This window comes from Balaenoptera borealis (assembly GCF_965194805.1).
Source record: "Balaenoptera borealis genome assembly, chromosome: 6".
In the NCBI taxonomy this organism is placed as follows: domain Eukaryota; kingdom Metazoa; phylum Chordata; class Mammalia; order Artiodactyla; family Balaenopteridae; genus Balaenoptera; species Balaenoptera borealis.
This window is the reverse complement of record NC_138863.1, coordinates 81572167-81598959: the sequence shown is the minus strand read 5'-3', so window position 1 is coordinate 81598959 and position 26793 is coordinate 81572167. Positions and strand designations below refer to the sequence as shown.

At 43.8% G+C, this 26793-nt stretch overlaps 1 protein-coding gene across 2 annotated transcripts in view; it reads left to right on the top strand.

Annotated features, from left to right (window-relative positions):
* The window catches only part of KIF5C (kinesin family member 5C), a 174442-nt gene that overhangs the window by 120335 nt on the left and 27314 nt on the right, over window positions 1-26793 (top strand). For both annotated transcript variants that reach the window (XM_082397238.1, XM_082397239.1), the window contains exons 13-21: window positions 4357-4425; window positions 6087-6293; window positions 8450-8596; window positions 15254-15442; window positions 19004-19121; window positions 21266-21342; window positions 22339-22448; window positions 24308-24409; window positions 24790-24850. In XM_082397238.1, the coding sequence (XP_082253364.1) occupies window positions 4357-4425; window positions 6087-6293; window positions 8450-8596; window positions 15254-15442; window positions 19004-19121; window positions 21266-21342; window positions 22339-22448; window positions 24308-24409; window positions 24790-24850 (1080 nt within the window). The remainder of the gene's footprint in view (window positions 1-4356; window positions 4426-6086; window positions 6294-8449; window positions 8597-15253; window positions 15443-19003; window positions 19122-21265; window positions 21343-22338; window positions 22449-24307; window positions 24410-24789; window positions 24851-26793) is intronic.

The window sequence follows — 26793 nt, the reverse complement described above, 5'->3', positions numbered from 1 at the left end:
GAGATCAGTAAGTTAGTGAATAGTGTCTGTGGATTTCTCGATTTCTCCAAAGAAATGCTATTGTTTAATAGCATTTAGAATTGATGGTTCATTTTTAGTATCCCCAAAGAATCCTGGATGCGGGGTGATAACCTGATTCTGCTCTCTATTCTCTATGAATAGAAGCCCGCAGTGATTGGAATTGGTATCTTTTACCTTCGCAGCATGAGGATTTCTCTTTGCTCTGAGAGAGACTTTAGAGTCTTGAATCCAGCTCCTGAAGTGTAGGAAATGCCAGGCCTTGGCAGTTCTCAGCTGGTAGCTGGCAGAGGTGACCTTAGAGCCTCTGCCTCCTAATGACCAACCTAGGACATTTTCTGTTATATCATTTTCCTTTAGCGTGTGTTTTGAAAGCCCTGTTAAGCACACATTTTGAGATTAGCATGTGTGGTCCATCACAGGGTGATGTTAAGAGATCTGGGAGAGGACTGAGCCCCAGAGCCTCAGCCTGGGGAGGGGGGCACCAAAGCTAGTGGTTTGACCTTCATATCTCTACCCATGGATGGCCTGATTATGACTTGTCAGCTGCCATTCTTATTTGTCCTCCTCTTAAAGGTTCTAGGAGCTATTTCATGCTTCTGATGAGGTAGGTGGTGTGATACTTTTGAGAATGCATGAGTCGGGACAGGGCACCTTCATAGATTATTAGTGGCAGCGCTGAAAGTAAGTCTAGATGAGAGGCTAGCCCAGGGTGGTTAGATGACTTACATCAGCTGTAGGTGGCAGAGCTGCAGTGAGATTACACATCTTCTGACTCCCAGTCCAGTGCTCATCCCATTTTGGCCTTAGCCCTTGAAATGAGGAACTTTTCAGCCCTAATGAATTTGTCTAGAATGCGGTGGGAGAAAGACTATGCGGTCTCCTCCCCGCTGCCCTCTCTGTCCCTCCGTGCTGCCCTTCCAGGGGTCTAAGGACAGGTGCTCTTCCAGGGCAGCTCTGTGTGATGGAAAAGCATGCACTTTATTATTATTTTTTAATACTTAATTTTTTTTTTTTTTACAGAAGTATAGCTGATTTACAGTGTAGTGCCAATCTCTGCTGTACAGCAAAGTGACTCAGTTATACACGTATAGACATTCTTTTTTTATATATCCTTTTCCATTATGGTTTATCACAGGATATTGAATATAGTTCCCTGTGCTATACAGTAGGACCTTGTTGTTTATCCATTCTATATATAATAGTTTACATCTGCTAACCCAAACTCCCAGTCCTTCCCCCACCCCTGCCTTGGCAACCACAAGTCTGTTCTCTATGTCTGTGAGTCTATTTCTGTTTTGTAGATAGGTTCATTTGTGCCATATTTTAGATTCTACATACAAGTGATATCACATGGTATTTGTTTTTCTCTTTCTGACTGACTTCACTTAGTATGATAATCTCTAGTTGCATCCACGTTGCTGCAAATGGCATTATTTCATTCTTTTTATGGCTGAGTAGTATTCCACTGTATATATACGTACCGCATCTTCTTTATCCATTCATCTGTCGATGGACATTTAGGTTGTTTCCAAAAAGCATGTACTTTAGAGTCAGACCTGTGAGTTAACAATGCTGGGACCTGGGCCAATGACCCACCTGCTGAAGATGTTTTTCTCATCTGCAACATGGAGTTCGCATCTGTTACTTTAAAAGGTTTCATTGGGGAGTAGAAGTTTCCAAGACGTAGCAGATGCTCAATAAATATTGGTTTCTTTCTTTCTTTTCTGTCTTCTCCCTTTGTTTGCTTAAGGGAGAAGCCACATTATATATGGTATCAGAGGGGTGGTGGTGCAGAGGTGGGCTGAGAGCAGAGTTGCAAGATAGGCAGCTTGGCATTGGCACTGTCTCTCTTATTCCCCATCACCTTTCCAGAGCTTCTGTACTGTTGGAGTTGTAAGAGAGGAATTAAGTGTAAGTAAAAGTAGAAGTTGGACCTCATTTCACTGATTACCATTGCAACAAAAACATCTTTATAATTAAAGGTGACCAGTGACCTGTTGACGGCTCACTTATTTCATTTCAAATACCAGAATAGTTTTTGAAAGGTGCCTGGAAACCCATTATCCATAGACCAGATCTTAACAGTTGGCATCAGAGTGAGCCTGTGTAAACATGTTCTAAGAGATGCACTTGAATGTATAGATATAGACTGCACAGCACATCTTACTCTGAAAGTTTTGAAAATTAAAAAAAAAATCACAGTAGACTATGCTAATTCCTTAGAGAAGTTGCCTTAAGAATGGGTAAGTGTAGTTTTGGAAATGTCTCTGATATAAGTGATTCGTGTCCTTATAATGTAATCCTTATTCTTCATCCTTCCCAGATGGGCTAAGGGCCCTTAGTTTTTCACAGTACCTCAAAAATCACTGCATCGCAGCCCTTCACCTGTCAGGAGCAAGCCTGCCTCTCAGGCTTTGGAATGAACACAGTATAAGAACAAAGAACTTACACTACTGTTTTGCTTCTCTTGTGATTTATATCACTTGTAGCTGTTGCTCATATGTCCCAGGGGAAGAGATGGTAGCTCCCCCATGTTAAACTTCTTGAGTCTTTTATGTTAAGATGTTTAATATTTATGTGCGGAGGAACATAAGCACAAAATTGTTCCTGGTAAATGACATTCTAAGTTTATAAAGTAGAAGAGAAAATATGCCCGACATATAGTCTTCTCACTGTGGAAGTACCATTTTTGGGGGGAGGTTTCACTCTGATATAACTTCCCTAATTCTCCTGCCAGAAATCTGACTTGAAGTATTTTTTTGAAGCATTAAAGAATTTTAAATTGTAAAACAATTTTCAAAACTTCAGAGTAAGATGTGCTGTGCAGTCTATATCTGTACATTCAAGTGCATCTCTTAGAACGTGTTTACACAGGCTTGATGCCAGCTGTTAAGATCTAGTCCGTGGATAATAGGTTTCCGAGCACTTTTCGGAAAATATTCTGGTATTTGAATTTTCTTATACATAAAATAGATGAGTTGGTGTAAAAAGTTCAGTAGAAACAGGATGTCCTTGAGCAGAGAAATAAGCCCCAAAGATGTTCTACACAAAGGAAAAGGAGATGCAGATCTCATAATATTGGTGTTAGAATTTTCTTGCTCCATGGAAAGCATCAAGTTGTGATTTAATAGATTTTTACATTTAATCTGATTTAAATGGATGCACAGACATGACCAAACAGGCAGGAAAATATCCCGTGGGAAACTGAGGTTCTGCCACCTAGGCCCTTGAGTTTACCCTCTTACCCCCACCCCCGGAAAAGGCAGAAAGCACAGTGCAGGTTTCTTATGGGCTGCACATGGAAACACCTGGGCAGCTCCTGGCACAAGGACGGACACAGTAACACTGAACTGGACCCGACTCTGCTTGGGGTTTAGACCCCAGAAGCGTCACCACAGAGGATTTTCTCCTGTTCCTAAGGGAGAGGCACATGTGAAGCCAAACTGTCTTCACAGGCTGTGCTTCACAATTTCGTTGGAACTCATGAAAATCTTCGTAACCAAGACGGAGTCTCACGCGGTTAGGCGCCGTCTGCCTGCTGCTTTCTGCACTGGGTGCACCGCGTCTAGGGAGGGGAGAGGCAGAGATGCCTGCACGGGGCCGCGAGAGGCGGCAGCTCTGGCTTTTGTGGCAGCAACACCTAGTGGCAGAAGTTGAGAGTGAGAAGAGTGAACTTGCCTGTGGGGAGATCCTTTCCCACTTCAGTGACAGGCCAGAAAGGAAGCAATCACGTTTCTGCACACCAGCTTCCTTGAGGTTTTTTCAGACTGGTAAGAAAATTAGTTCCTAATCAAAGGGAGCTCTGTAATGCCAAAGATTAATTCTCTAGTAAATGTTTTCCAGTTTCTCCAAGTAAGAGGTTTGAAGTGGAAATACTGGTCTCTTCTACCTATCAAATGGCAGTGTTCCCAGTCACAGATGTGTTTAACAAGATTTGGGACATGTATGTATTACAGTGCAGGTGGTTAGAAACTCACTCCCTTATTTTTTGAGCTAGGAATTCACTGTTAACATCTTTAAGCTGGAGGGATAGCTCCAAAGTTCCTTTCGGTTCCCAAGCCCTTCATCGCCGATTTCTGGATGAGCAGGAATTGAGCTGAATGTGTAGGATATTGTATTTCCCAGAATATCCAGATGTTTCATTGGCTGAGCAAGGTGGGCAAAGTGGTATTTTAACCAGCCTCTCTTCTGCGGGGAAGCACCACACCATTTCCTTCATCTTATCAGGCAGCTTATAGCTGGCATCCTGGTATCTGACGGTCATCTGTTGAGAAACCAGGATAGCAAAAATGACATAACTAACCACAAAAAACTAAATATGATATTTCGTTTCAGGATGATGAAATTAACCAGCAGAGCCAGCTGGCTGAAAAGCTAAAGCAACAGATGTTGGATCAGGATGAGGTAAAGAATGCAATAAAAATTTTTTTTTACAAAGTTCTTTTATGACTCTGTTGTTGATGTTTGTTCCAGAAATTTAATTCGCAAAGAGTTTTTTAAAATCACTGCATCATGTGAAAATTTCTTGGAAGATTTCCTTTCAGTGCCTGCTGAAAGCTGATTTTTAGGGGAATTTAGAAAATAAATGTGACTTCCTAGAACTCTAGGGTTTTGAGAGTGCATAGCTGGCTGCTACACAGTCTGTGAAGGGCAGAAATAGAGGAGCTTGGAGGTCGGGCAAGGATGATCCTGTTTCCTCATACTTAGGGCCCAGCACTCCTGGTCTGTGCCACTTCCGCCTCTTCGGCTTTGCAAATCAGACAGCTCAGGTCTTTGATCTACACCATGTTCTTGTGCTGTCTTGTAGGAAAAAAAAACACCCCCAAAACAAAAGTAGAAGGTAGACGAGAGGAAAGCAAAGAAGATAGGGGTCCAAGTGCTGCGTTAGTATATATGTGATACGGTAACGAGGAGGCAAATTTTTTTCAGTCTCTTCCTGGATAGCATTCAATTCTCCAGTAAATGTCTCTATTGTATTGTGTTTTGCCAAGTACTTTACAAATAGGAACCTAAGCAAAGAACAGATAGCCAATGTATCAAACACAGATGATTCGTAATTCTCTTACTGAGGACATCTAAGTATGTTTTCTCTTTTGTGCTTTAGGGTGCTTTCTGCTTTGTTGCTAAAATGCTGTGAGTTGGATCATATGATGCAATTATAGCAAGTGGCTTAAGTTCATGGCCCCAGTCCCAGCCCTCTCGTAGACATAACTCTCTCTCTAACGATCTTTTTCTCTTCCTCTTTGTTGCCCTTCATCTCTCCAGGACAATGATTATGCCCTCTGCCCAAGCACTTCCCTTGGCAGGAACCATATTTAACCGATTCCCCTTTTAACTAGAGTTGAGTCTTCCATTTGCTTTGTGTTTCCTGCCCTCTTCCTCCCATTCTGTTGCTTTTCATCTGCAACTTGGTACAACTGCCTGTGATAACCTTTCCTTTTTTGTTACAGTTAAAACTCTTAATGTTTTTTTTCTATACTATCAAGGCAATATCTGTTCATTACAGGAAAATCAGAAAATACAGTAAGCACAAAAATAATGAAAGTATCCATAAGCTCAGTCATTCGCTTTTAACTAGTGTTAATGTTTGGGGTATATTCTTCTATAATCCATGATGAATATTAAGAAAAATTAGTGACTGCCCTTTTATACTGTTTTGGTTGACTCTGAAATCGACCTGTTTACAATGTGAAATAATGATAATAGTAAAAAGCCATGTAAGTATTATTATAGTCCTTGGAAATTATTCCTCCTCGTCCTCTGTTCAACTTGTGGAATAGCCAGCCAGCTACAAAGTGTGGTGATTTTTGATGTGTAATCAATTCTTGGAGTTAAGCCTATGTAGCTTTAAATAAGAAAGAAAGAAAGAGAAACAGATTTTCAAAACAACATGCTATTTTTTCATTTAGCATCTGGATATATAGTAGCATGTCTAGTTATCCTGAGCTTTTCAACTTATTTTCTTTTATCTGTTTTTTTAAAAAATTACTTTATTTTGGATAGAGCACAGAGCATAAACTTTTGAACATTCGATTCACCAGTTCCACGCCATCTAATTTCCCCAGCTTTTAGCTTCCACAAGAAGAGACTATGAGAAGATTCAGGAGGAGCTGACACGTCTCCAGATTGAAAATGAGGCAGCCAAAGACGAGGTGAAAGAAGTTCTCCAGGCCCTGGAGGAGCTGGCTGTCAATTACGACCAGAAGTCACAGGAAGTGGAGGACAAGACCAGGGCCAATGAGCAGCTGACAGATGAGCTGGCCCAGAAAACGGTTGGAGCATTTGTGTGTAGGGGGCAGGACTTCCTCAGCAGCCAATCGTGTACTTATATTAATGTTTGCTGACAGATATTGTATAGCAAGGCAGTTGGCTGAGTGCTTTTTCAGTGTTAGGCATAGATGCATTCTTTGAAATCCTCCAATTATTGAAATACTTTGTGTAAGTGACTTGTCCATTCCCCCCGGAACTGCATGTCGGAACTGTTTCATATCTAGGGGATTTGTAACACCAGCAGGGATACCCTGTAGGATAGTAAAGAGAGCGCCGACTTTGGAGCCAGAAAAATCCTAGCTAAAAATTTGACTTTACAACGATTAGGCCTTCGTCGAGACATTGAAACTTGAGTATTCGTTTCCTTATCTGTAAAAATGGTGATAATAACATGTTCCTTTCAGGGCGCGAGAATTAGTGACAGTTTACATAAAGCACTTAGCACGGACCTGTGCATACGCTACAGTCTTAGCAAATACGTCTCAAAATATTATGTGAACAGGGGAGAGTGGGTGAGCTGTGGAAGGTCTGGGTTTCACTCTCCTTGTTTACACCCTTTCCCCAGAGCTTCTTGTCCTCGCCTAGGACCAAGCTGTCCTGGTTTGTCTGTTGTCCTGTTTTCAGCCAGTGTTTCAGTCTCTAATTTTCAGATTCTCCCAGCGAAAGATGCTGCAGGTTCTGCTCAGTGAGCTAGTGGCAGAGGGCCAGTGAACATTTGGTGAGGTGGCTGGTGGTGGGATGTGTCCATTTTGTCTTCTTCTACTCGGAAGATGGGTGGTGGGAAGCCGAGTGGCTGTAACTGGCTGCCCTTGGCACTTCGGCCTGACGGCCTGGTGTCATGGGATTGTGCCCGGCCTGCTTTGTGGAAGACGGCCAGTCCTCCCAGGCAAGGGGAAGTAGCAGATGGTGCAGGAAAGCTCTGATCTGCTGACCGTAGAGCTGATAGAAAATGCTCCTTACTCCATACATTCAGCTGCGCGAAGGCAGACTTTTTAATGTTTCCCAAGATGGGAACTACTGCTTCTGTGGATTTTAAAAACAAAATGAAATAAGCAGTGGCAATGCCAAATAAAAACAGAAACAAGAACCAGAGAAACAAACCAGAAGTCACAGTAGGAAAGAAGGAGACTTAGATTTTCTCTGCTTACTGTTTTCTGCAAGATTCTTTAACTAGTCCTTGGTATTATTTGCTTCCCAAAACAATGAAATGTTTTCCATGATACAAGTTTTATTTTCTGTCAAACCAAAGGACTGCTAGACTGGTTTACAGTGCTATTTTTAGTCGTATCATTAAAAGTCCTCTAGTAAAAATGCTCTAGTAAAATAGCTGCATATGGAAGAATTACATAAATGTCTCTGCATTAACCTCTACAACTCCATAATTTAGGGAAATTATTTTCTCTGTAGGCTGAGTTAGTACCAAGACACCAAAAGGTGGCTATTCTGTTGATGTTGAGAGTTTGTTAATTAAAAATATATACATTTGGGTAACATACATGAAGGATGGGAAAGGTGGATTTGTTCATGTTTGGCAGTAAAATGGAGCGTCTGCTATATATTAAGAAGCCATCTCCAGTTGAACCAGACCAATTTTGAAACGAGGTGAAGTGTTCAATTCAGCTTCACCGTGAAGATTAAAAGACTTTTTCTAGGTTGTTTTCGAGACTCCCTAATGTCCCTTTGCGCCTTCCAGACCCATCTATTTTGTAGCCAGATGGGAATTTGGAAGTGGTCCCAGGGAGCAGGTTTGTTTGGAAGTGCAGGTGGGGATGCTTGCAGGTACGTTTAGACCCTGGAGAATGTGGACTGAAACAGAACATTTGGTAGGTAGGATGATATGATTACACATAATAAACGTAAGGATTCCTTTTGGGCTTTATTTATTTTTAATAACTTATTTTTAATAACTTATTTAATAACTGACCTGGAAATTGTTGTCTGATATGCAGACAAATGACATATCAGGCCAAGACAAATTCCTTTTCTTATCAGAGAATGCAGTGCTATACTATAGTCTGACTTAAAAGGACTCTTGTGTTGAAATCACATGAAATGATAAAAGAACTCTGTCCTACATTATGTTATTATTCTTTGCAATGCCATGTGTATGAAATTGATGAGTGACCCTTTTAATTTGTTGTTAAAATGTGTTTTGCAGACTACATTGACAACCACACAAAGAGAGCTGAGCCAGCTGCAAGAGCTTAGCAATCACCAGAAAAAGAGGGCCACCGAGATCCTGAATTTGCTGCTGAAGGATCTGGGGGAGATAGGAGGAATTATTGGCACCAATGATGTGAAGACTGTAAGCCAGCCTTTCTTTTATCCTCTCTACCTGCTCTTATAATGGCATGATTCTAAGCAAGCAGGGGCTGTGTTTTATTCTCCTAAGTATCCAGTGCTTAGCACAGTGTTTTGCATCTGCTCTGTGCTTGATAATATTTGAATGAATGAACGCAGGGCTGGTTGAATTACTAAGTAAATGATTGGTTAAGGGGGAGAAAAAAATTTACCTTTCAGTTATAGGAAATGTCCTCAAATCTTGGTTGGCCTTATGTAAGTTGGCTTATTCCTCAAAATTGCATACCAGTGTCACAGAGGTTTGGAACTGGATACGTTAAGCAAAAGTTCTACCCTCAGAAACATTTCTTCTTTTCTATGAGAATCCAACAGAGTGAAAATCCCCAACCAATCAGTATGAATTAGGAGAGCTTTCAGCTGGAAGTAATAGGATTCTAACAGTGGCTTAAAAAAATAAAGCCACATTTAATTATTCACAATATGAGAAGTCTAGAATCTTGTTATTCAGGTTGTGATCTGCATTCACCTCGGAACTTGTTTGAGCTATAGACTCTCAGGCCCACCTCAGACCTACTGAATTAGAATTTTCATTTTAACAAGATTCCCCAGGTCATTCTTATGCTTCTTGAAGTTTTAGAAGCAAAATTTGTTGCAGTATCTCAACAATGTCAGGCATCCAGGCCTTTTCTTTATTTTCTTTCTGCTTTCCTCAGCCTATTGCCTTTTCACATCTGTAGATTTTTATCTCAAGGTAGCAAGATAGCTTCTATAGCGCCAATCGTCACATCCCCACACAACCACATCCAAGGCAGGATGGGCTGCAAAGGCAGCCAGCTTTCATCCAGGAGGGAACTATAATCCCAGAAATCCCCAATAGACATCCCCTTATACTTTATAAAGGCCAGAATTGGGTCACACGGTCACCCCAAACTTCAAGGGAAGCTGGGAAAGCAAAGAGAAATAGTATTACTATAATGGGCTTAAACTAACCATGATTAACCCCTTGGATGGTGCACATTGGTGTCACTGATAGCAAGGATGTAAGGGAGATGAGGAGAAAGAGGGTGGTATAATGTTGTCTATGAGTTAGGAATAGAGAGAAAAGAGAATAAACGACGTTATCTGAGAACAATTAACAATTTGCCACAATATAGAGAGGACATTGGAAAATAAGATAGTGACATTAAACAAAATAGCTTTATTGAGGTATAATTGATGTAAAGTAAGCTGCACATATTTAAAGTATACAGTTTGAGAAGTTTTGACATATGTATACACTCATGAAACCATCCCCACAATAAGATAATGAGCATGTCTGCCACCTCCAGAAGTGTGTAGGGCTATTTCTGGTCTCCCTAGTCTATTTCAGTGATCTAATCTTTATGCCAGTACCACACTGTTTTGATTACCATAGCTTTATATGAACTCAGCCCCTTCTGTGGAGTAGCCATTGTTTAAACGTGTGTGGATTTTAATAAGCCAGGGAATAGTGTTATAGTATTCAACTCCCTCACAGGTCCCTAAAACCAAATTCTTGGAGTTTAGCCCTTCAGCCTTTAAAAGGCCAAATTCTACATCAGTCTGCTTTGTGGGAACACTCAGGTTTTGAGGTGAGATTGTTAAATACTAGAGAAGCCTCCCCAAATTACTTTCGTTTATTGACATTTCTGGGAAACATTGAAAGTCCTCCTTCGATGGTATAACAGGTCTAGGTTTAGAGTATATGACTTCTTGTAACCCAATCATTCTTTCATGGAACCTCTATTGTAACTGAATATTTCATGAATCTTTGCAAATGAATCTAATTTTAGCATAGAATTCTCAGGTACTATAAGATTAATCCTTTCCAGTTTGGTGATTTTATATTTGAGGATTTATTTTTAGATGCATATGTTGGTGTTGAGCTATAAACTTCTGAGGTTGGGGTGATTAAATGGCCCTTGCAATATGAAGGTGCAGTTGATTTATGGGAAGTTGGTGCCTGCTGCTGATAACGATAAAGGAAGATATTTTTATGCTAAGTTCTAAAATAGAGCTGATGAAAAATGCTAATGAAATCAAGGAGTGTCTGGGTGCTTTGGAATTAAAAAACAGTCCTTACCTTTGGGATATGAAGTATGGTTGAGATTATTTTTAAATACTTTCAATGTTTTTAAGTTAATTTTGGATTCCAGAAATTGGATGCCCTAGTTAATTTCATTGATAACTAATTTCATTGGTAACTTTCACTTATATAGCATCATATTCTTAATCATTCTGTTTTTTTTTTTCTTACAATTATGATTTAATCATTAGGGCAATGAAAGCTAAAGGGGAGGAATTATGTGACTTTGGGCAAGTTACTTTACTTCTCTGGGTTTCATTTTCCTAATTTGTAAAATGACAAGATGAGAGCAGATTATCTTGAAGGTTGTCAGCTCAGGAATTGCATGAGTTATGTGTATATTTCTTAGATCTATCATTGTGGGTACAGATACTTTTCTTACTGATAATGAGTATTCAACTGATATAATTCTTTTGATCTAAAAAACGAGATCGAGGAAATCTTTTTAGGTGATCTTGTATTTTTATTCCTAAAATGTTGTTCAGTCCCCACAAGGTCCCTCCTGATAGTGCTCTGGGGTGAGAGGGAAAGATAGGTGTTGGAGTCTCCCTCAGTCCTCAGTTCCAGGATATGACAGGCCGAAACAGCAAGGAAACAGAAGAACCCATATTTCTCCAGCTCAATGACATGTGGAAACATTTTCAGAGCCCAGGCAATACTTTAAGTCAACAAAACAAGATGAGAGCAGCAAATGACAAGATGAGCCTCGTGTTGACTTTATTCAGGTTTATTAGCGAGCCTCCCCTTCCTTTCATGTTCCGATGTCACTGGTCTTTCTTTAAAACGAAGATTTCCAGATTCCTAGCCACAAGCAGAATAGCAGGTTGAGGTAGAGTAAATGAGATGGATTGGATTAGCTGCCTAATTTTCTTTCGACCTCAGGTCTGGCTGAGGTGGAGGTGAAGAAGTTCAAGCAGGTGACACAGACCCTGGGCCCTGGCTCCATCAGGGACCTGACTATGGGTGGACCAGAGATGCAGATAAAACTGCTCCAGATCCCGGGTCTGAAGTCAGTCCTCATCACCGACAGCTCCCTTTCCATCAACTTCTTCAACACAGCCTGGGGTCTGCTGGGTCTGGGGTCTGAGGTGCAGTCCTCAGCCAGAAGGGTGACTGGGGTCCCCACCCCCAGGAGGGCTTGCTTCTTCAGTCCCCTCTTGCCCCTCAAGCTCTTGGAAGCAACTGTATCATACCTTAGCTCTGTACTGCACTTATAAATAAACCTGACAATTCTGGGCATTTTTTTTAAAAAGGATTTCCACCCCCCCCCCAAATTTTTATTTATTTATTTATTTATGGCTGTGTTGGGTCTTCGTTTCTGGGCGAGGGCTCTCTAGTTGCGGCAAGTGGGGGCCACTCTTCATCGCGGTGCGCGGGCCTCTCACTATCGTGGCCTCTCTTGTTGCGGAGCACAGGCTCCAGACGCGCAGGCTCACTAATTGTGGCTCACGGGCCTAGCTGCTCCGCGGCATGTGGGATCCTCCCAGACCAGGGCTCGAACCCGTGTCCCCTGCATTGGCAGGCAGACTCTCAACCACTGCGCCACCACGGAAGCCCTAAAAAGGATTTTTTAAAGTCCCATTATGACTTTGAGGTCTTAGAATGTGAGCAGTCACCTCACTTACCTCTTACTTGACCTGGAAATGGCACCTTGCTCAGCTGCTCTATGCTCTCAAGTCATGGGGTGGGCGTGGGGGGTGACTCCTTCCATACAGGCAAGATGGAAGGAGAGGCAGCCTCTTCTGCTGGATTAGTCATCCAAACTGGATCGCACAGCCCAGTACGTACATTGGAGTCATTGTCAGACCCACAGGGGAGAGGTATGAAATAATAGTGCAGCAGCAAACTCTGATTCTTCTTTTTGAAATAACAGTATATACTGGAATTACTGAAAACTCTGAACTAAACATGACTAAATATATGAACTCATAAGTGGTAAGAAACCTTACAGTTAAAACCATTTGTTTGGAGTATTGTTTTTTTCCATCAGGTGTGGATTCAAAATCTCCTTTTAGACCTCCTAGGACAAGTGTAGGCTTCAGAAGTTATGGTTCTGGTTTGGGGGAAGAAATATCCAGCTCTCACTTCGGAGGAAGCCCATTATTGTACATTTTCTTCACTCTTCCCCAATTCATATGGGACCTGGGCATAGCATACACAGTGTCCTCATTTAAGGAGAGCCTTAGAGGAGGAGATGTTTGTTCCCTTCTCATGATGCTCTGCCTCTTGGTTCAGCAATGTTTTCCCACCAGGAGATGGTGTAGGTTGTGAATTCCACATGAAAGAGATGGATGACCCCTTACCTTTATACAGAAAGACAATATGCAGGCACACCTGGTCAGGCTAAAGAATGAGTTTCTCATCTCTGTTCCACGTTGGACCGGTCACAAAGGCAGAAGAACAAAACTGAACTTAAAGATGGAGGGATTTTCTCACCCGTTACCTCCATAGCATTGGATTATAAAAGGAATGTAATGAGGAGTGGTGTTGGCAGGCAAATCGTTGGCAGTCAGAAATGTAACTAACTGATTAGCAAGAACCTCCATCAAAGTAGGATGGAGTCAGATATTGATACTCGTGGATTTTCTTGCTGTTAACATAGATTCTGCATTGTGTTGATGGACACTGGAGTCATTTAACAAATACTGTTGTGGAATTTTTAGGGGAAGTTTGACACCAAATCACAGGCACTCAGCACTGTCTAGCGTACTTCCTATCTGCTACCAATTTTCCGGTTGATACACGATTCCATAATTCCTAGCTCTTAAATGTTTACTGAAGAAATAGTCATACGATGAGTTAATGACGGCAGTAATGACAAAAGTGGGCAGCGAACTGTGGAACATCAAAAAAACCATAGTTGGAATCATTGTCTTAGAACCAACAGAAGCCTCTGTTCACGGGCTGGGTACTGGACAGGGCTCTTGTTTTCTCCTGAGGTGCTAGGATGCCCTCTGGTGGTTAAACAAAATATGCACACAGTTGCTTTGCTCATGTTGTCAGTTGCCCTTCAAGACCATCTCTGCATCTCAGCAAATGGGCTTTTATCCCAAGTAGCTTGCTGCAGTGTTTGTTTCCAGTAGAACTCTGAAAATTAGACAACAAACATGAGATGGTACAGGAATGCTGGTTGTCAGAATCTTTTCTTCTAAAGGTGGATTTACATTGTTATTCTTAGGTGATCTAGATTCCTGTGTGCTTGGAAGGGACAGTTGTGTAGAGGCAGGGAAACAGATGGGTAGTAATGAGAAGTTATGCAGGAAAATTTTCACCCAGAGGTACTTTTGGTAATAGTACATTCTTAGTCATTAGATTTTTTGTTTAATCGAAGACTACATAGAAAATCCTTTTTATTTCAACCCTTGCTTATGGAAACATATTCAAGCTATTAGACTGCTTGCCTCTCTGGATAGCAGATTATAGAGAACATAATTGAAATTTTGATTTGACTTCTTATGGGGACTCAGAGTCACCTTAGGAACACTGGGCTTTGCTGCTCTTCCAGAAATGTAAGGTGTAAGACATTGAATGGAACACCTCTTCAGAGTTATCTCTTTTTAAAATTTCAGTGTCTTTTTCTTCTATCATCTCTTTTATGCTAAAAATCAGTTGTAATGAAAAACCTGGTTAATTGAAGATTATGTTAGTAGAGGTTTTTTCTTCTTTTTAATAAATTTATTTATTTATTTATTTATTTTTGGCTGCGTTGGGTCTTCGTTGCTGCGCGTGGGCTTTCTCTAGTTGTGGCGAGTGGGGGCTACTCTTGGTTGCGGTGCATGGGCTCTAGGTGCATGGGCTGCAGTAGTTGTGGCACGTGGGCTTCAGTAGTTGTGGCTTGCCGGCTCTAGAGCGCAGGCTCAGTAGTTGTGGCGCACGGGCTTAGTTGCTGCATGGCTTGTGGGATCTTCTTGGACCAGGGCTCGGACCCGTGTCCCCTGCATTGGCAGGCGGAGTCTTAACCACTGCACCACCAGGGAAGCCCCCAGCAGAGGGTTTTTTTTTTTTTTTTAAAGTATTAATTATCTCAACCCATCTTTTTTTTTTTAATTAATTAATTAATTAATTAATTTTTGGCTGTGTTGGGTCTTCGTTTCTGTGCGAGGGCTTTCTCTAGTTGCGGCAAGCGGGGGCCACTCTTCATCGCGGTGCGCAGGCCTCTCACTATCGCGGCCTCTCTTGTTGCAGAGCACAGGCTCCAGATGCGCAGGCTCAGCAGTTGTGGCTCACGGGCCTAGTTGCTCTGTGGCATGTGGAATCTTCCCAGACCAGGGCTCGAACCCGTGTCCCCTGCATTGGCAGGCAGATTCTCAACCACTGCGCCACCAGGGAAGCCCCCCAGCAGAGGTTTTTAATTGAAAGTTTTACCCGAGGTTTCAGAGAACTTGGGGTTGAACGTATAGTACTTTCTAGAGAAAAATTCTCAGCTTGTGGTCCTACAATTAGGGTTTCTTAACCAGAAATCCACGGACATCTTGAGTTCCCATGGACAGGTTTCAGGACCCCCATGAACCTCTGGAAATTGTAGGCATAGTTGAGCGTGTTCCCTCCTGTGCTCAGTTGGCAGATGTGAATGGAGTCATTGAGGAGGAATTCACCATGGCCCGGCTGTACATCAGCAAGATGAAGTCGGAGGTTAAATCTCTGGTGAACCGCAGTAAACAGCTCGAGAGCGCCCAGATGGACTCCAACAGGAAGATGAATGCCAGTGAGCGGGAGCTGGCAGCCTGCCAGCTGCTCATCTCCCAGGTAGGCCACGCCTTTCTTCCTCATTTCACACCCCTGTGCCCTGGAAAATCTGCTTCCTCCATGCTCTTACTGGGGCCGATGGTGCATAACAGGGATCGTTGAAGGACTTCGCTTTACGTAAGACTTGTCCGTGGCCTCCCAGGCAATGACAGCCCAGGCTTATTTCTTAAGGCTAGGTTTAGTTGTGTGAATTACATGGATTACCTTCAGTCCCTGTTTAAAGGATGTGTCTATATATCTTTATCTAGCTAAGTAGTAGGTAGGTAGGTAGGATAGATAGAGATATGTAATGAATGGACAAGACTGGGTGGCATCTAAAACTCCTATCAACTAAGGCAACATTCTTTCGTCTTTTAATCTCTACCACAGGTCCAATTTAATATGGGACAACAGAAACTACCATCACTACTACTATTATTAATAGTAGTAGCAGTTAACCTTTTACTGAGTGCTTACAACGCACCATATACTATGTTAAGCACTTTACGTGCATTCTCTCACTTGATCTTTAAAAAATTCCTGATGGGCAGGTTTTATGATTGTTCCTGTTTTTTTAAATAAGGAAAATGAGACTTGAAAGATTAAATATACTGTCCAAACTCATGTAGCCAGTGAAAGGCGGAGCTGGGACTCAAACTAAACTGTGTGTGCACTCAAAGCCTGGAAAGAATCTTCAAGCTCCTGGGGCATATTTCATTCTCTCAGTGAGTAAGGTCTTCTTCCATTAGAAGGGTATTTTCATTTTAGTAAGGTGGTTTTAGAAAGTAGCAGCCTCGTTTCTGACCTGCCACTGATACCTGAGCTTGGCGTGTGGGCTTGAGGCTTCTGTGAGTGGTCCAGTGTGAGCTGCTCACTGCCTTAGTCTAGGCATTAAAACAGCTAAAGTCATTTGGGGTAAACAGATACCAGTATGGAATGGTGCATCAGACAGTGCTGAGAAACAGATAAAAGCATACTTCATCCTGTATGCTTTTCAACATAGGACTGTGTCATCATAGAACCATCTCCTTGTCTCCTACCATAATCATCTAAGGGACGCAAATTAAACATCAAGGTTCCATTTTATAAATAACATAATAAGCAAAGATGTATTAATATTTAAGAGATTATTCAGTGCTAGTGTGTGATAGTGACATTTATTGAGAAAAGTATAATTTGGTCAGTCCTTTTGGAAAGGACCTTGGGAATCAAAAACCATAAAAATGTAAGTATACTTTGGTCCAGTAATTTCGCTCATAGCATTTTTCATTGATAATGAAAATGAAAATTTTTCATTTCATATGGTATTATCATTCCCTGATTAAAAATATTAGCACTTATATGGAAGATGTTTAGTGCAGTATCACTTTCATTTTAATTAAATAAAATAGGCAACTATCTATTGAGAGACTAATAACATAAAGTGACATGGAAGGATTTATGCAGCTCTTACAAAAAATAGATAAAACCCAGTCATTTGGAAAGTATAATTATATAAAGTTAAGTAAAAATGAAAATGCTGAGTTATAGATCTTTGCTATGCCTTGCAGCTTGGTAAAATATGCATTCATATAGATAAGACCAGGGATATAGGGGGAAATGGTTAATAAATTAGAGTGGTTAATGGGTGAAATTTATACTACTTTTCCTGTATTTGCTTTACTGTTTGACATTTTTATAATTTGTGAACGTTGAGAGGAAAAACACTAAACATTAGGACGTAGTACACCTCAAGTCTGATTTCCAGATCGCCTGTTACACTGAGAGCATGTGCTTCTCGAGGCCCCTAATATTTGGAGGCCAAGGCAAGAGCACAGACAGAGGCCCTGCGGCCTGCAGCCCAGTGTCTCTCCTTCCATCTGCACGTACCAGCCTCCATGTCCAAGTCGAGTCCCTTCTGCACGTTCTGGGAACTGATGGAAGTGTGTAAATGTGTCACCTGTAATCTATGTAAATGGATGATGGGAGCCACACTGCTGGTCCTGGGAGTGGCCTTAGGGCCATTGGAGTAAGGAGTTTCTAGGTTCCCAGACTCACTGTGGTCTAGAAGAGGTGGGCACGCTCCCTTGGCATATGAACTTGGCTCAGTGGAGTGGGATGCAGCCAGAGGACCGCCCAAGTGGGGTGCTCTAAAGTGTAGGGCCCAGGACAGTTGCCCAGATCTTAGAGTGACACTCACTCAGGGTATATGAGATCGGAGTCAAGAATATTAGGATGGTTTTAGTTAGACAGTGCTTTCTGCATTAGCAACAAATACAGTTTTCCATTAGGTGCTATTTTGTACTCTGCTACAATTTACATAAAGCCAAAGATTCAGTCATAATTGCCTGGGGTTCAAAAGTAAGAGAAATCTTGGCTCTTTATTTTCTGACATGATCTAAGGAATCTGACAAAATATTTCCAGTTAAAATGATGTTATCTCCTTTGTTTACACTCTTCCTTGTCACCAAAAGCTATGCTTGTAAAACAACTGCTCCAACAGGGTCCCATTTCCCAGAGGTTATTTCATTAGATTAGAGCTCAGTCTCCAGAGTGTTCCTGCCTAAATATGAACCCTGTAGATCTGGAGGGGGGAGTGTCTGCATATTTCCATCTGCCTAGAAGTGACTACTGTCCCTATTCAGTCACGAGCTCTCATTCATTCATTCACACCATTATTATTTATTAACTCTCTATTTTCATGGAGCTAACAAGTAGAAAAAAAATAGATAAATCAAGCAGAAGTTAGGTGCTATAAGAAAATGTTGGGGCCTGAGTGATAAGGATCCAGCCAGGACCATGTCTGGGAGGGTGCCGAGGAGAGCTTCCTAGGGAGAGGAAAATGTAAATGCAAAGTCCCCGAGACGGGAATTGGTGTGTTTGAGAGACAGAAAAAGAAAAGACATAATATTTGAGTTCCAAAGAAGAAATCCAGAGGTGCTGTTTCAAAGCACGAAGCCCTCAGCCTTGACATTTTCCCAGTCCCTTTCTCTCCAGCACACTCTGTTTTCTGTAAGGAGGAAAAGCAGCTTGGGCTTTGGTATCTCACTTAAGAGGACAGTGAGGAAGGGCACGGCCCTGAGTGGGTCTGTGGGGAACGAAGCAGAGAAGCACATGGAAGAAAAAGGACAGATCCCAAACAAAGGGTAGAATATGCACCATTTGGGTGCTGGGACTCAACAAAAAGGACTCGAGAACTCCTCCTCTCTTGCGTCGTCCCGTCAGACAGTCCCGGGCAAGCCAGGATGGCCACTTGCTAGTCATTCACTGCCCCTTTTTTTAAAATTTATTTTTATATTTATTTATGGCTGTGCTGGGTCTTCGTTTCTGTGCGAGGGCTTTCTCTAGTTGCGGCGAGCGGGGGCCACTCTTCATCGCGGTGCGCGGGCCTCTCACTATCGCGGCCTCTCTTGTTGCGGAGCACAGGCTCCAGACGCGCAGGCTCAGTAGTTGTGGCTCACGGGCCTAGTTGCTCCGCGGCCTGTGGGATCTTCCCAGACCAGGGCTCGAACCCGTGTCCCCTGCATTGGCAGGCAGATTCTCAACCACTGCGCCACCAGGGAAGCCCTCACTGCTCCCTTTTATCTGTTTGCTTGTTTAAAGCATGAAGCCAAGATCAAATCCCTGACCGACTACATGCAGAACATGGAGCAGAAGAGGAGGCAGCTGGAAGAGTCGCAAGACTCGCTCAGCGAGGAGCTGGCCAAGCTCCGAGCCCAAGGTGAGCAACTGACCACTTTGCAGGTGTCAGACTCTCAGCCTCAATCACACACTCTCTAGTTGGCTGGACTCATGATGCTTAATTTTGCTCAATTAAAGCATTTCTAGGTCTACTGAAAACAATGGCATAATTGGGCGGGGTGGGGGGGGGAGAGAAATGTCTAGAAGACTGCCCCCACCCCATATCTGCTCCTCTTCCCTTTTTCCCTCTGTCCACCCTGCTGCCCAAGTCAGAATCCTCTCCCTTCTTTACCTCCTGCGTCCAGTCTGTCCCCAAGGCCTGTCCATTCGACCTGCCAGGTGCTTCTCTGGTTCTGCTCTTCTCCGTCTTCACTGTCGCTATCCTTAATCCTAATTAAGAATTGTGGCCGCATCCATCTACCGAGGAGCTCGTCTCCAGCCTGCTCCAGGCTGACCACTGGGCTGTATTCCAAAGGAGGATTCCAAAATCAAGTTCTACCTCGGGTCCAACCCCAGGCCTCTGACCCTTCCCTGGTGTCCTGTTGCTCTTAATATAAAGCCTGAACGTGCACCCACGGCTTACCTGCATCCCCCATCCTTTGAACCAGCTCTTCCTTTGCCAGGCAGTCTCCTGAGCCCCTTTTTGGAGTGAAGTGCCCAACACATAGGAAGCACTCAATAAATGTGAATAAATAGAAGAGATTTGAGAGAAATGACTAGAAATGTAGAAACCAGAACAGGATTAAGAATGTAGGTGTTGTGGTGAAACGGGAACACACAGATCATATTATGAGTTGCAACGAAAACTGGTAGAGTCCCTTTGGAAAGCATTTTGAAAATACATATTAATAATTCCAACACTTCTCATACCTTTTGCTCCTCAAATCTCATATGTTCATTGCAGAATTACTTAGTGAAAAAAAAAAGGAAAGGAAGCCACCTAAATGTCCAACAGTTAAATGAACTATGGTGTGTTGTTTAAAAGAACAATTTTTTTCATCTTGGAGATGAAGTACATGAAGGCCGTGCAGCAGTGCTTACAAGGCATTAGATTAAACGTCATAATATGTAATTTCATCTTGACTGTGGTTATAACATTTAAAAATCGATAGATGCTTATGTTCCAAGGCCTGTAAATTAATATTTGAAAGGAAATGGTTTTGAGAGGGTAATAGGATTGGCGATGATGCTATCCTTTTTTATTTCCTTTATTGTCCTATAGTCATTTGCTCAGTAAATACATTTTGCTTCAAATGCCAAGGTAAATTAACGATGAAAGAGAAAACGCTCACCCCCCGCTTTGACCTTGTAAGGTTTTCTTTATGTGCTAAGGGGTGTTAGGAACAGAATGCTCCACCCAAAACTTGACAGGGAAAAGGACTTTTCCCTCTGGTAAATGGCTTCTGCAGTGGTGCCACTGAGTGGAAACAAAGTCAAAGCAAGAAGAGCTGAAATAAAGTGAAACAGACTAGAGAGGATACTTAATGACTTGAATGCCACTGTCCGAAACGCTTTTGCTCCCTCCACCTCGGGCTGCCCATTGCCAGCTGTGCTCAGGGAGGGCCACTGCCCAAGAATAGGCTGGGACCGGTCCCTCCCTCCCAGAGGTGTGCCACATAACAGCCCTGCCCCCAGTACGAGGCGTGGCCTTCCTGTTTAGTCTGGAGAGTGTTATTTTATATTGCTATTGTCTTTGTGCCTATCCTTAGATTTTTTTTCCTGCTCCAGATTCTTAGAGAATACCCATGGGAGGTAAATTAGCTCCTTCCGAAACTCTAATAGTGGCACGAATCCAAACACCACTAATATTCGCAGAGTGCATTATCACTGACAAAGCACGTTTATGTGTGCTGCCCAGGAGTAGCTCACCAGGCCTGGCGGGGGGAACCAGTCCTCCGAGGCGTGAGGTGACAGCTAGGTCAGCTGCAGCGTGACCACTCCAAGTTAGCACTTCCCCTCCAATCGCCACTGTCCCCGAAGGACTTCGATAATCTCCCAGGAGAGATCAGCCTTGATTTAAAAAGCCAGAAGTCCTCCTTCAGAGGCACGTTCCTTTATACCATGGTTGTAATTGGTAAGATAAGCTGATGTTTCACCCCATTCTTTTTTTTGTTTTCTAATTTTTACTTTTGGGTGTGAGTCCTGCCAGTTAAATCTTAAATCATCATTTAAAATTCAAAACAGAAAAAATGCATGAAGTCAGCTTCCAGGATAAAGAAAAGGAACATCTGACCCGGCTGCAGGATGCTGAGGAGATGAAGGTGTGTACGCAGCCCCTTCCAGGAGCCCAGCACGTGTTTGGACTGATTTCCTTGATCTAGGAAAATCCAACTCCTTCAGAGATGTGTGTGGCAGGGTAGGAGGGAGGGGGGTTGGGACCGGGGCTGGGCACCAGAGCTGCTCTCAGAGTGTGGCCGGGCTTAGCAATGAGATGGAGGTGGAGGTGTCCAGGAATCCCAAGGTGTCTGTAGATAGTAGTTATGTTGTATTGGTACATTTCTCTTCCTGTTCATGACCAAGAAGGAGAGAGCACACCTTCCAGTCACTGCATGGGGCCACTCCGCACAACTTCTGCAGAAATGGTCGCCCCTTCTTTGAATGGAAGGAAACATCTATCCCCTCTATCTTTTAAAGAAACAGCCCAAATTTGAGCTTTCATCTTAAACATAGAGATCTTTATTTTTGGTTACATTTTAAACAGAAAAGGAAAAGTGGGAAAGATGATTGGGAAATAAGATTTTTAGGTGGATACAATGAGATAGGAGAAAATGTGGAACTTTTGATTAGCTTTAGGCAAACCCCTCTCCTGGGTTTGCATCACTTTGGTGGAAAGGTCTCCTTTGACTATCACTGTAAATCCATGCAGTGGGCAGGGCCGGGAAATTATCTATATTTCACGGTGAGGAAGTGCAACCCCCACAGGTTCCGTGGCTTGTCTGAGGTCACCCAGGTGGTAAGAGGTCCATGCCCTCTGACTGACCTGGCGAGAGAAGCCGTGTGGCTCAGATGAGCTATAGAAGCTCAGGGGGAGACCCTTTACTCATGGAATGGGCTAAATTTCCTGTAGGGACCACTCAGTTTTATAACAGATCCTTGAGTTTTGTTGTCCCTGTAAAGCACGGTGGGTTCTGAGGGCCCCGGTTTGGGGATCTGACAGCTGAGGGATATGGGTTAGGAGATAGCGAGCAAGGGCTTTGTCACAGAGCCGGCTGAGAGCCAACGAGTGGCTGATACATTTCTCCCGGCCTGGGTTGCAGAAGGCGCTGGAGCAGCAGATGGAGAGCCACCGGGAAGCTCATCAGAAGCAGCTGTCCAGACTCCGAGATGAAATCGAGGAGAAGCAGAAAATCATCGATGAGATTCGGGAGTGAGTTGGCCCGGGGGCTCGTGGGGCGTTGGGGCGGGCACGGCCCCTGGGCCAGCCTGGAGGTCTCTGCTTTCCCCGTCCCATGGACCCTGGTCTCTGGCCCTGGTGCCTCAGCGAGCTAGACGTGATGCTTCTGCGGTCTGTTCCCCACCTGGAGCTGAGCCTCCGGGGGCTCTGGTGGGCAGGTGGCAGGCGGGCCCAGCTGCCCTGCCTGGTCCCCGCGGAGCAGGGGCACGTTGGTGATTCAGCTGGGCAGACACATACCTCAGAAGGTGGGGATGCTGTTCCTATGAGAGGATGAAAAAAAACCCCAAAAAACCTGAATTAGTTCTGCTTCAGGGTTTCTGATGGGTTAAGAAATGCTCCAGAGAAGATAGTCAGCTCCCACTGCCTCAGCCCGACACATACCTGAACACAGCACGCCCCAGAGCCGTGTGGGCACACGCAGGGGCACACTCCTTAGGGACCCGTGCTGTTGTGCGTGTGTCTGCGCTCGAGGGCATTGCAGCTGGTCTCAAGGCCATTCTCCTGCTGTAGCTGCTGAAGAGCCCCCTGCTCAGTAATTACCCCTCCCCACTCCTCTCACCTTCCCGCCTCATCAACACAAGTCCCCAGGCTGTGTTTAAATGCCCCAAATTAAAGACATAGGAAAACAAAGAAAACCAGTTATATTGAAATACACTTCCACCCACTGATACCCTCCTCCCCTGTCCTCCCCCTCTCAGCCACCCCGGGTCTACACTAAAGGTTCCCTCCTCTCTGTTTCTATAGATGAAGAAACATTTCTATATGGGAAGCAAGATTAAATGATTTACTTAGGGTCACACTGCCAAACAGGAATCAAACTGGAGTTGGAGTTTCATTCTCTCTCAATGTCCGTGAGCTACTCACACAGCACATTTGCATTTTAAAAGCAAACGTGTAAATGATGTGATGGGGCTCTGTGCACAGTCTACCTAGGAAAGCACTTAGCATCGCCTCTCCCCTTCTTTTGGTCCACCCCCATGCTCCCACGTATGTCATGTCGAGCTTTCCCCTTTAACTGTGACTCTTATTTGTTATGCTGATGAATCACCCTCAGATTGTTCAACTGGAAGGGGAGGGGAGGGAAGGAAGGGGAGAGAGATGGAGGGTCTCTGAGTGAGTTGACAAGTGGGGACATTTCCTTGGCCTTTGCGTTTCATATGGGTTTTCCTTCGGAGAGTGTATCATCTGTTGTCAACAGTCATGTAGGCATGGCCGTATGAAAGGTTTTATAAGGACCGGGCTGATATAAATGGTGCCCAAATACCCCCAACCGGATGGTGAGTTTCTTTTTTTGCAACAGCCCCTGGACTTTCTTTGTGTTTCCCCTCTCTGACCACTGCCCCCTTTCGCCCCCAAGACTTCACAGAACAGAACTGTCCCTATGTCAGCTAGGGATTTGGATTTAGGGGATGTTTTTGGAGCATCAGACCAGAGAGGAAGGGAAGGTCAAAGTGGCCAAATAAGGTTCTGGGAGTGCGTATGTACCATCTGTAGGGCGGAAAAGCAGGATTCTTACCGGGCTCTGTTTTTCTGGTTTAAAACTTCGGCCCCTTTCCCATCTCATTATTTTCCCTCCCAAAGCTCTTGCGCAAGCCAACTATAAATACATTCTCAAAGCCTTATGTTTCATGCCTCTTAGATGTTCCCAGAAATTCATTTTCACTTGGGCAGGGAGGAAGCTGTGAGGTTGTTCTCTGATCCCTCCAAATCTTCCAGAATTGCCGCCTTTATTGCACAGGGCTAATGGGGTTAGAACAGAACCACGTCTTTAGCAGCATGACTCAGAATTTCAGGCTGATGTGGAATGTACTGCTTTTTCCTCTCCATTTCAGTTTGAATCAGAAACTGCAACTGGAACAGGAGAAGCTCAGTTCTGATTATAACAAGCTGAAAATAGAGGACCAAGAGAGAGAAATGAAACTGGAAAAGCTCTTGTGAGTGTGCTTTAAATATTTCCTCTGTTTTCACTCATCCTCTCAAAGTTTTTTTTTTTTTTGGCCAACTGCATGGCACTCGGGATCTTAGTTCCCTGACCAGGGACCAGGGACCGGACCCATGCCCCCTGCAGTGGAAGCACAGAGTCTTAACCACTGGACTGCCAGGGAAGTCCCCCCACTGCCCTGCAAAGTCTTAAAAAGTCTACTTTGGTGATTCAGATACCCAAATATAAAGGTTAGGTCAGGCCAGTTTAAAAGCAGACCATGGCCATTTGGGTGAGTTGGTTTGTTTTGTTGACTTATCTGCAGATGCAAATGGTATCTGTGAGAATCTCTGATGCCCCTTTGGTGGTTCACAGTTCCTTTCTGTTTTTTAGATTGCTCAATGATAAAAGAGAACAAGCCAGAGAGGACCTCAAAGGGCTGGAGGAGACAGTGGTATGTTGACATGTTTCCCAACTCATTTTAGTCTCAAAGACCAGATTGGTTTATGAACTTTTGAATTTGTTTCTTCTAAAATTTTATTTGTGCATGCCTTTCTTGAATATCATTTTAAACATAAAACTTCCTATGGAAACATAAGAGCTGTAGAATTTATTCCCCAGGTCTTAACAGAGTGACTAACCATCAATCCATCCATCCATCCATCCATCCATCCATCCATCCATCCATCCTTAAGACTGTAACCATGGAGCCCTGACTGAGATTTAAACTCAAATCAGTGCCTGCAATTTTACAGCCTCTGTATGTTGTGACTTACTTCCATGCAACAATCAATGGATATTTATTGAGCACCTACTGAGGGCTGGCATGCTTTTAGGTGCTTGAGTTGCATCCGTACAAAACAGAGTTAAGATGCTGGCCCTTGTGAAGCTGTCTTTCACCTGGGGGAGACAGACAGTGAGAAATAAGGATGTAGATCATGACCTCCATTAGATGGTTATAGAAAGTGCAGGGGGTACTGGTTTGGGGCGGCCCCACTGGGAGGTGACATTTGAGCAGGAACTTGAAGCAGGTAAAAGAAGGAGCCATGGGGATGTCCGGGGGAGGAGCCTTCCAGGAGAGGCAACAGCCGGTGCCAAGGCCCTGAGGTCAGCCCATGGCAGGCATGTTGGGGGACAACAGGGAGATCAATGTGTATGTGACCAAGAGAAGGGGGGAAGGCAGGAGGTAGGCACAGAGAGGTCAAGGCCAGAGGAAGTGCAGGCCAGGTAGGGCCTTGGGACCTGCAGGGTTTGGGGCGGAAGAGTAACAGATCTACTTCCCTTTGGAATAAGGGCTCACCATCTGAGATCCTGGTTAGTTTTCTCTGTCCTTTCATTGGGTTTGTCTCCTCTGGTCAACTTCTGTCTCAGTGGCCCTGGGGGGTGCCTGGCTCCGAGGGCTCTCAAGAGCCCTTCAAAATGCCACGCAGCCTGTGTTTGAAGACAGACACCCCAAATAGTCTCTCAATTTGGTGAGAACACGTCGAGTCATTTCACGTGACATGACAACCGAGAGAAACTGTTGTTTAGATACAGTCATGCATTTTGATTTCATCCCCATGTCATGTGAATTTATGTGGGACTCAGCCTGAATCCAAGAACTCGGTGACCCCAGACTGGAGGCAAGTGGTTGATCAGGGCTGGACCCGAGGCTGCACTCTGGCCCCTGGGCCAGTGTTAGCTGCTCCTCAAAGCCAGGTGTGGGCTCGGAGGGCACAAGCCGTTCAGGACAGAAGTAGGATGACTGTTCACAGGAAGTTGGGCCTTTTGAGCCTGGTGGAGAAGACGGTGGACAGGGCAGCTGGAGGGGAAACGGAAATGAAGCCATGAAGTTGCTTCCTCTGCGTCTGTTTTCCTGGAGAAGTGGTACCCATAATCATAGATAATTATAACAATTCAGAAATATATTGAACATTAAAATGTTACTGTATTCCCACCAGCCAGAGATCAATATTTCAGTATCTCTTCTTCCTTTACACCCTTGCACTCTCTCATGCACACTCTCACCCAGCATACACACCTTCCACGCCCACACCCAGAAGCTCACTCTTCACCTCTCTCTCTCTCTCACGGCCTCACCCACACTCGGGCACAATCACTTATTCTTTCTCACACACATATCTTCACACACACTCACACCCACAGGCCCTCACATTCACGTTCTCACGCCTGTGTTCATCCACTCACAAGTTCTTACTCACCCAGCACACCCCATAACATGCTGACACACACATTCACACTCATTAGTGACCACACTTTCTCACTGGCACACTCACACTTTTGCTCATTCACTCTCACACCCTCTGTCACGCCCACTCACACACACCCCACGTGCTGACTCTCCCAGACTCACAAGCTTTCTGTCTTTCACACTCACTCATGAGCATGTTCTTTTGC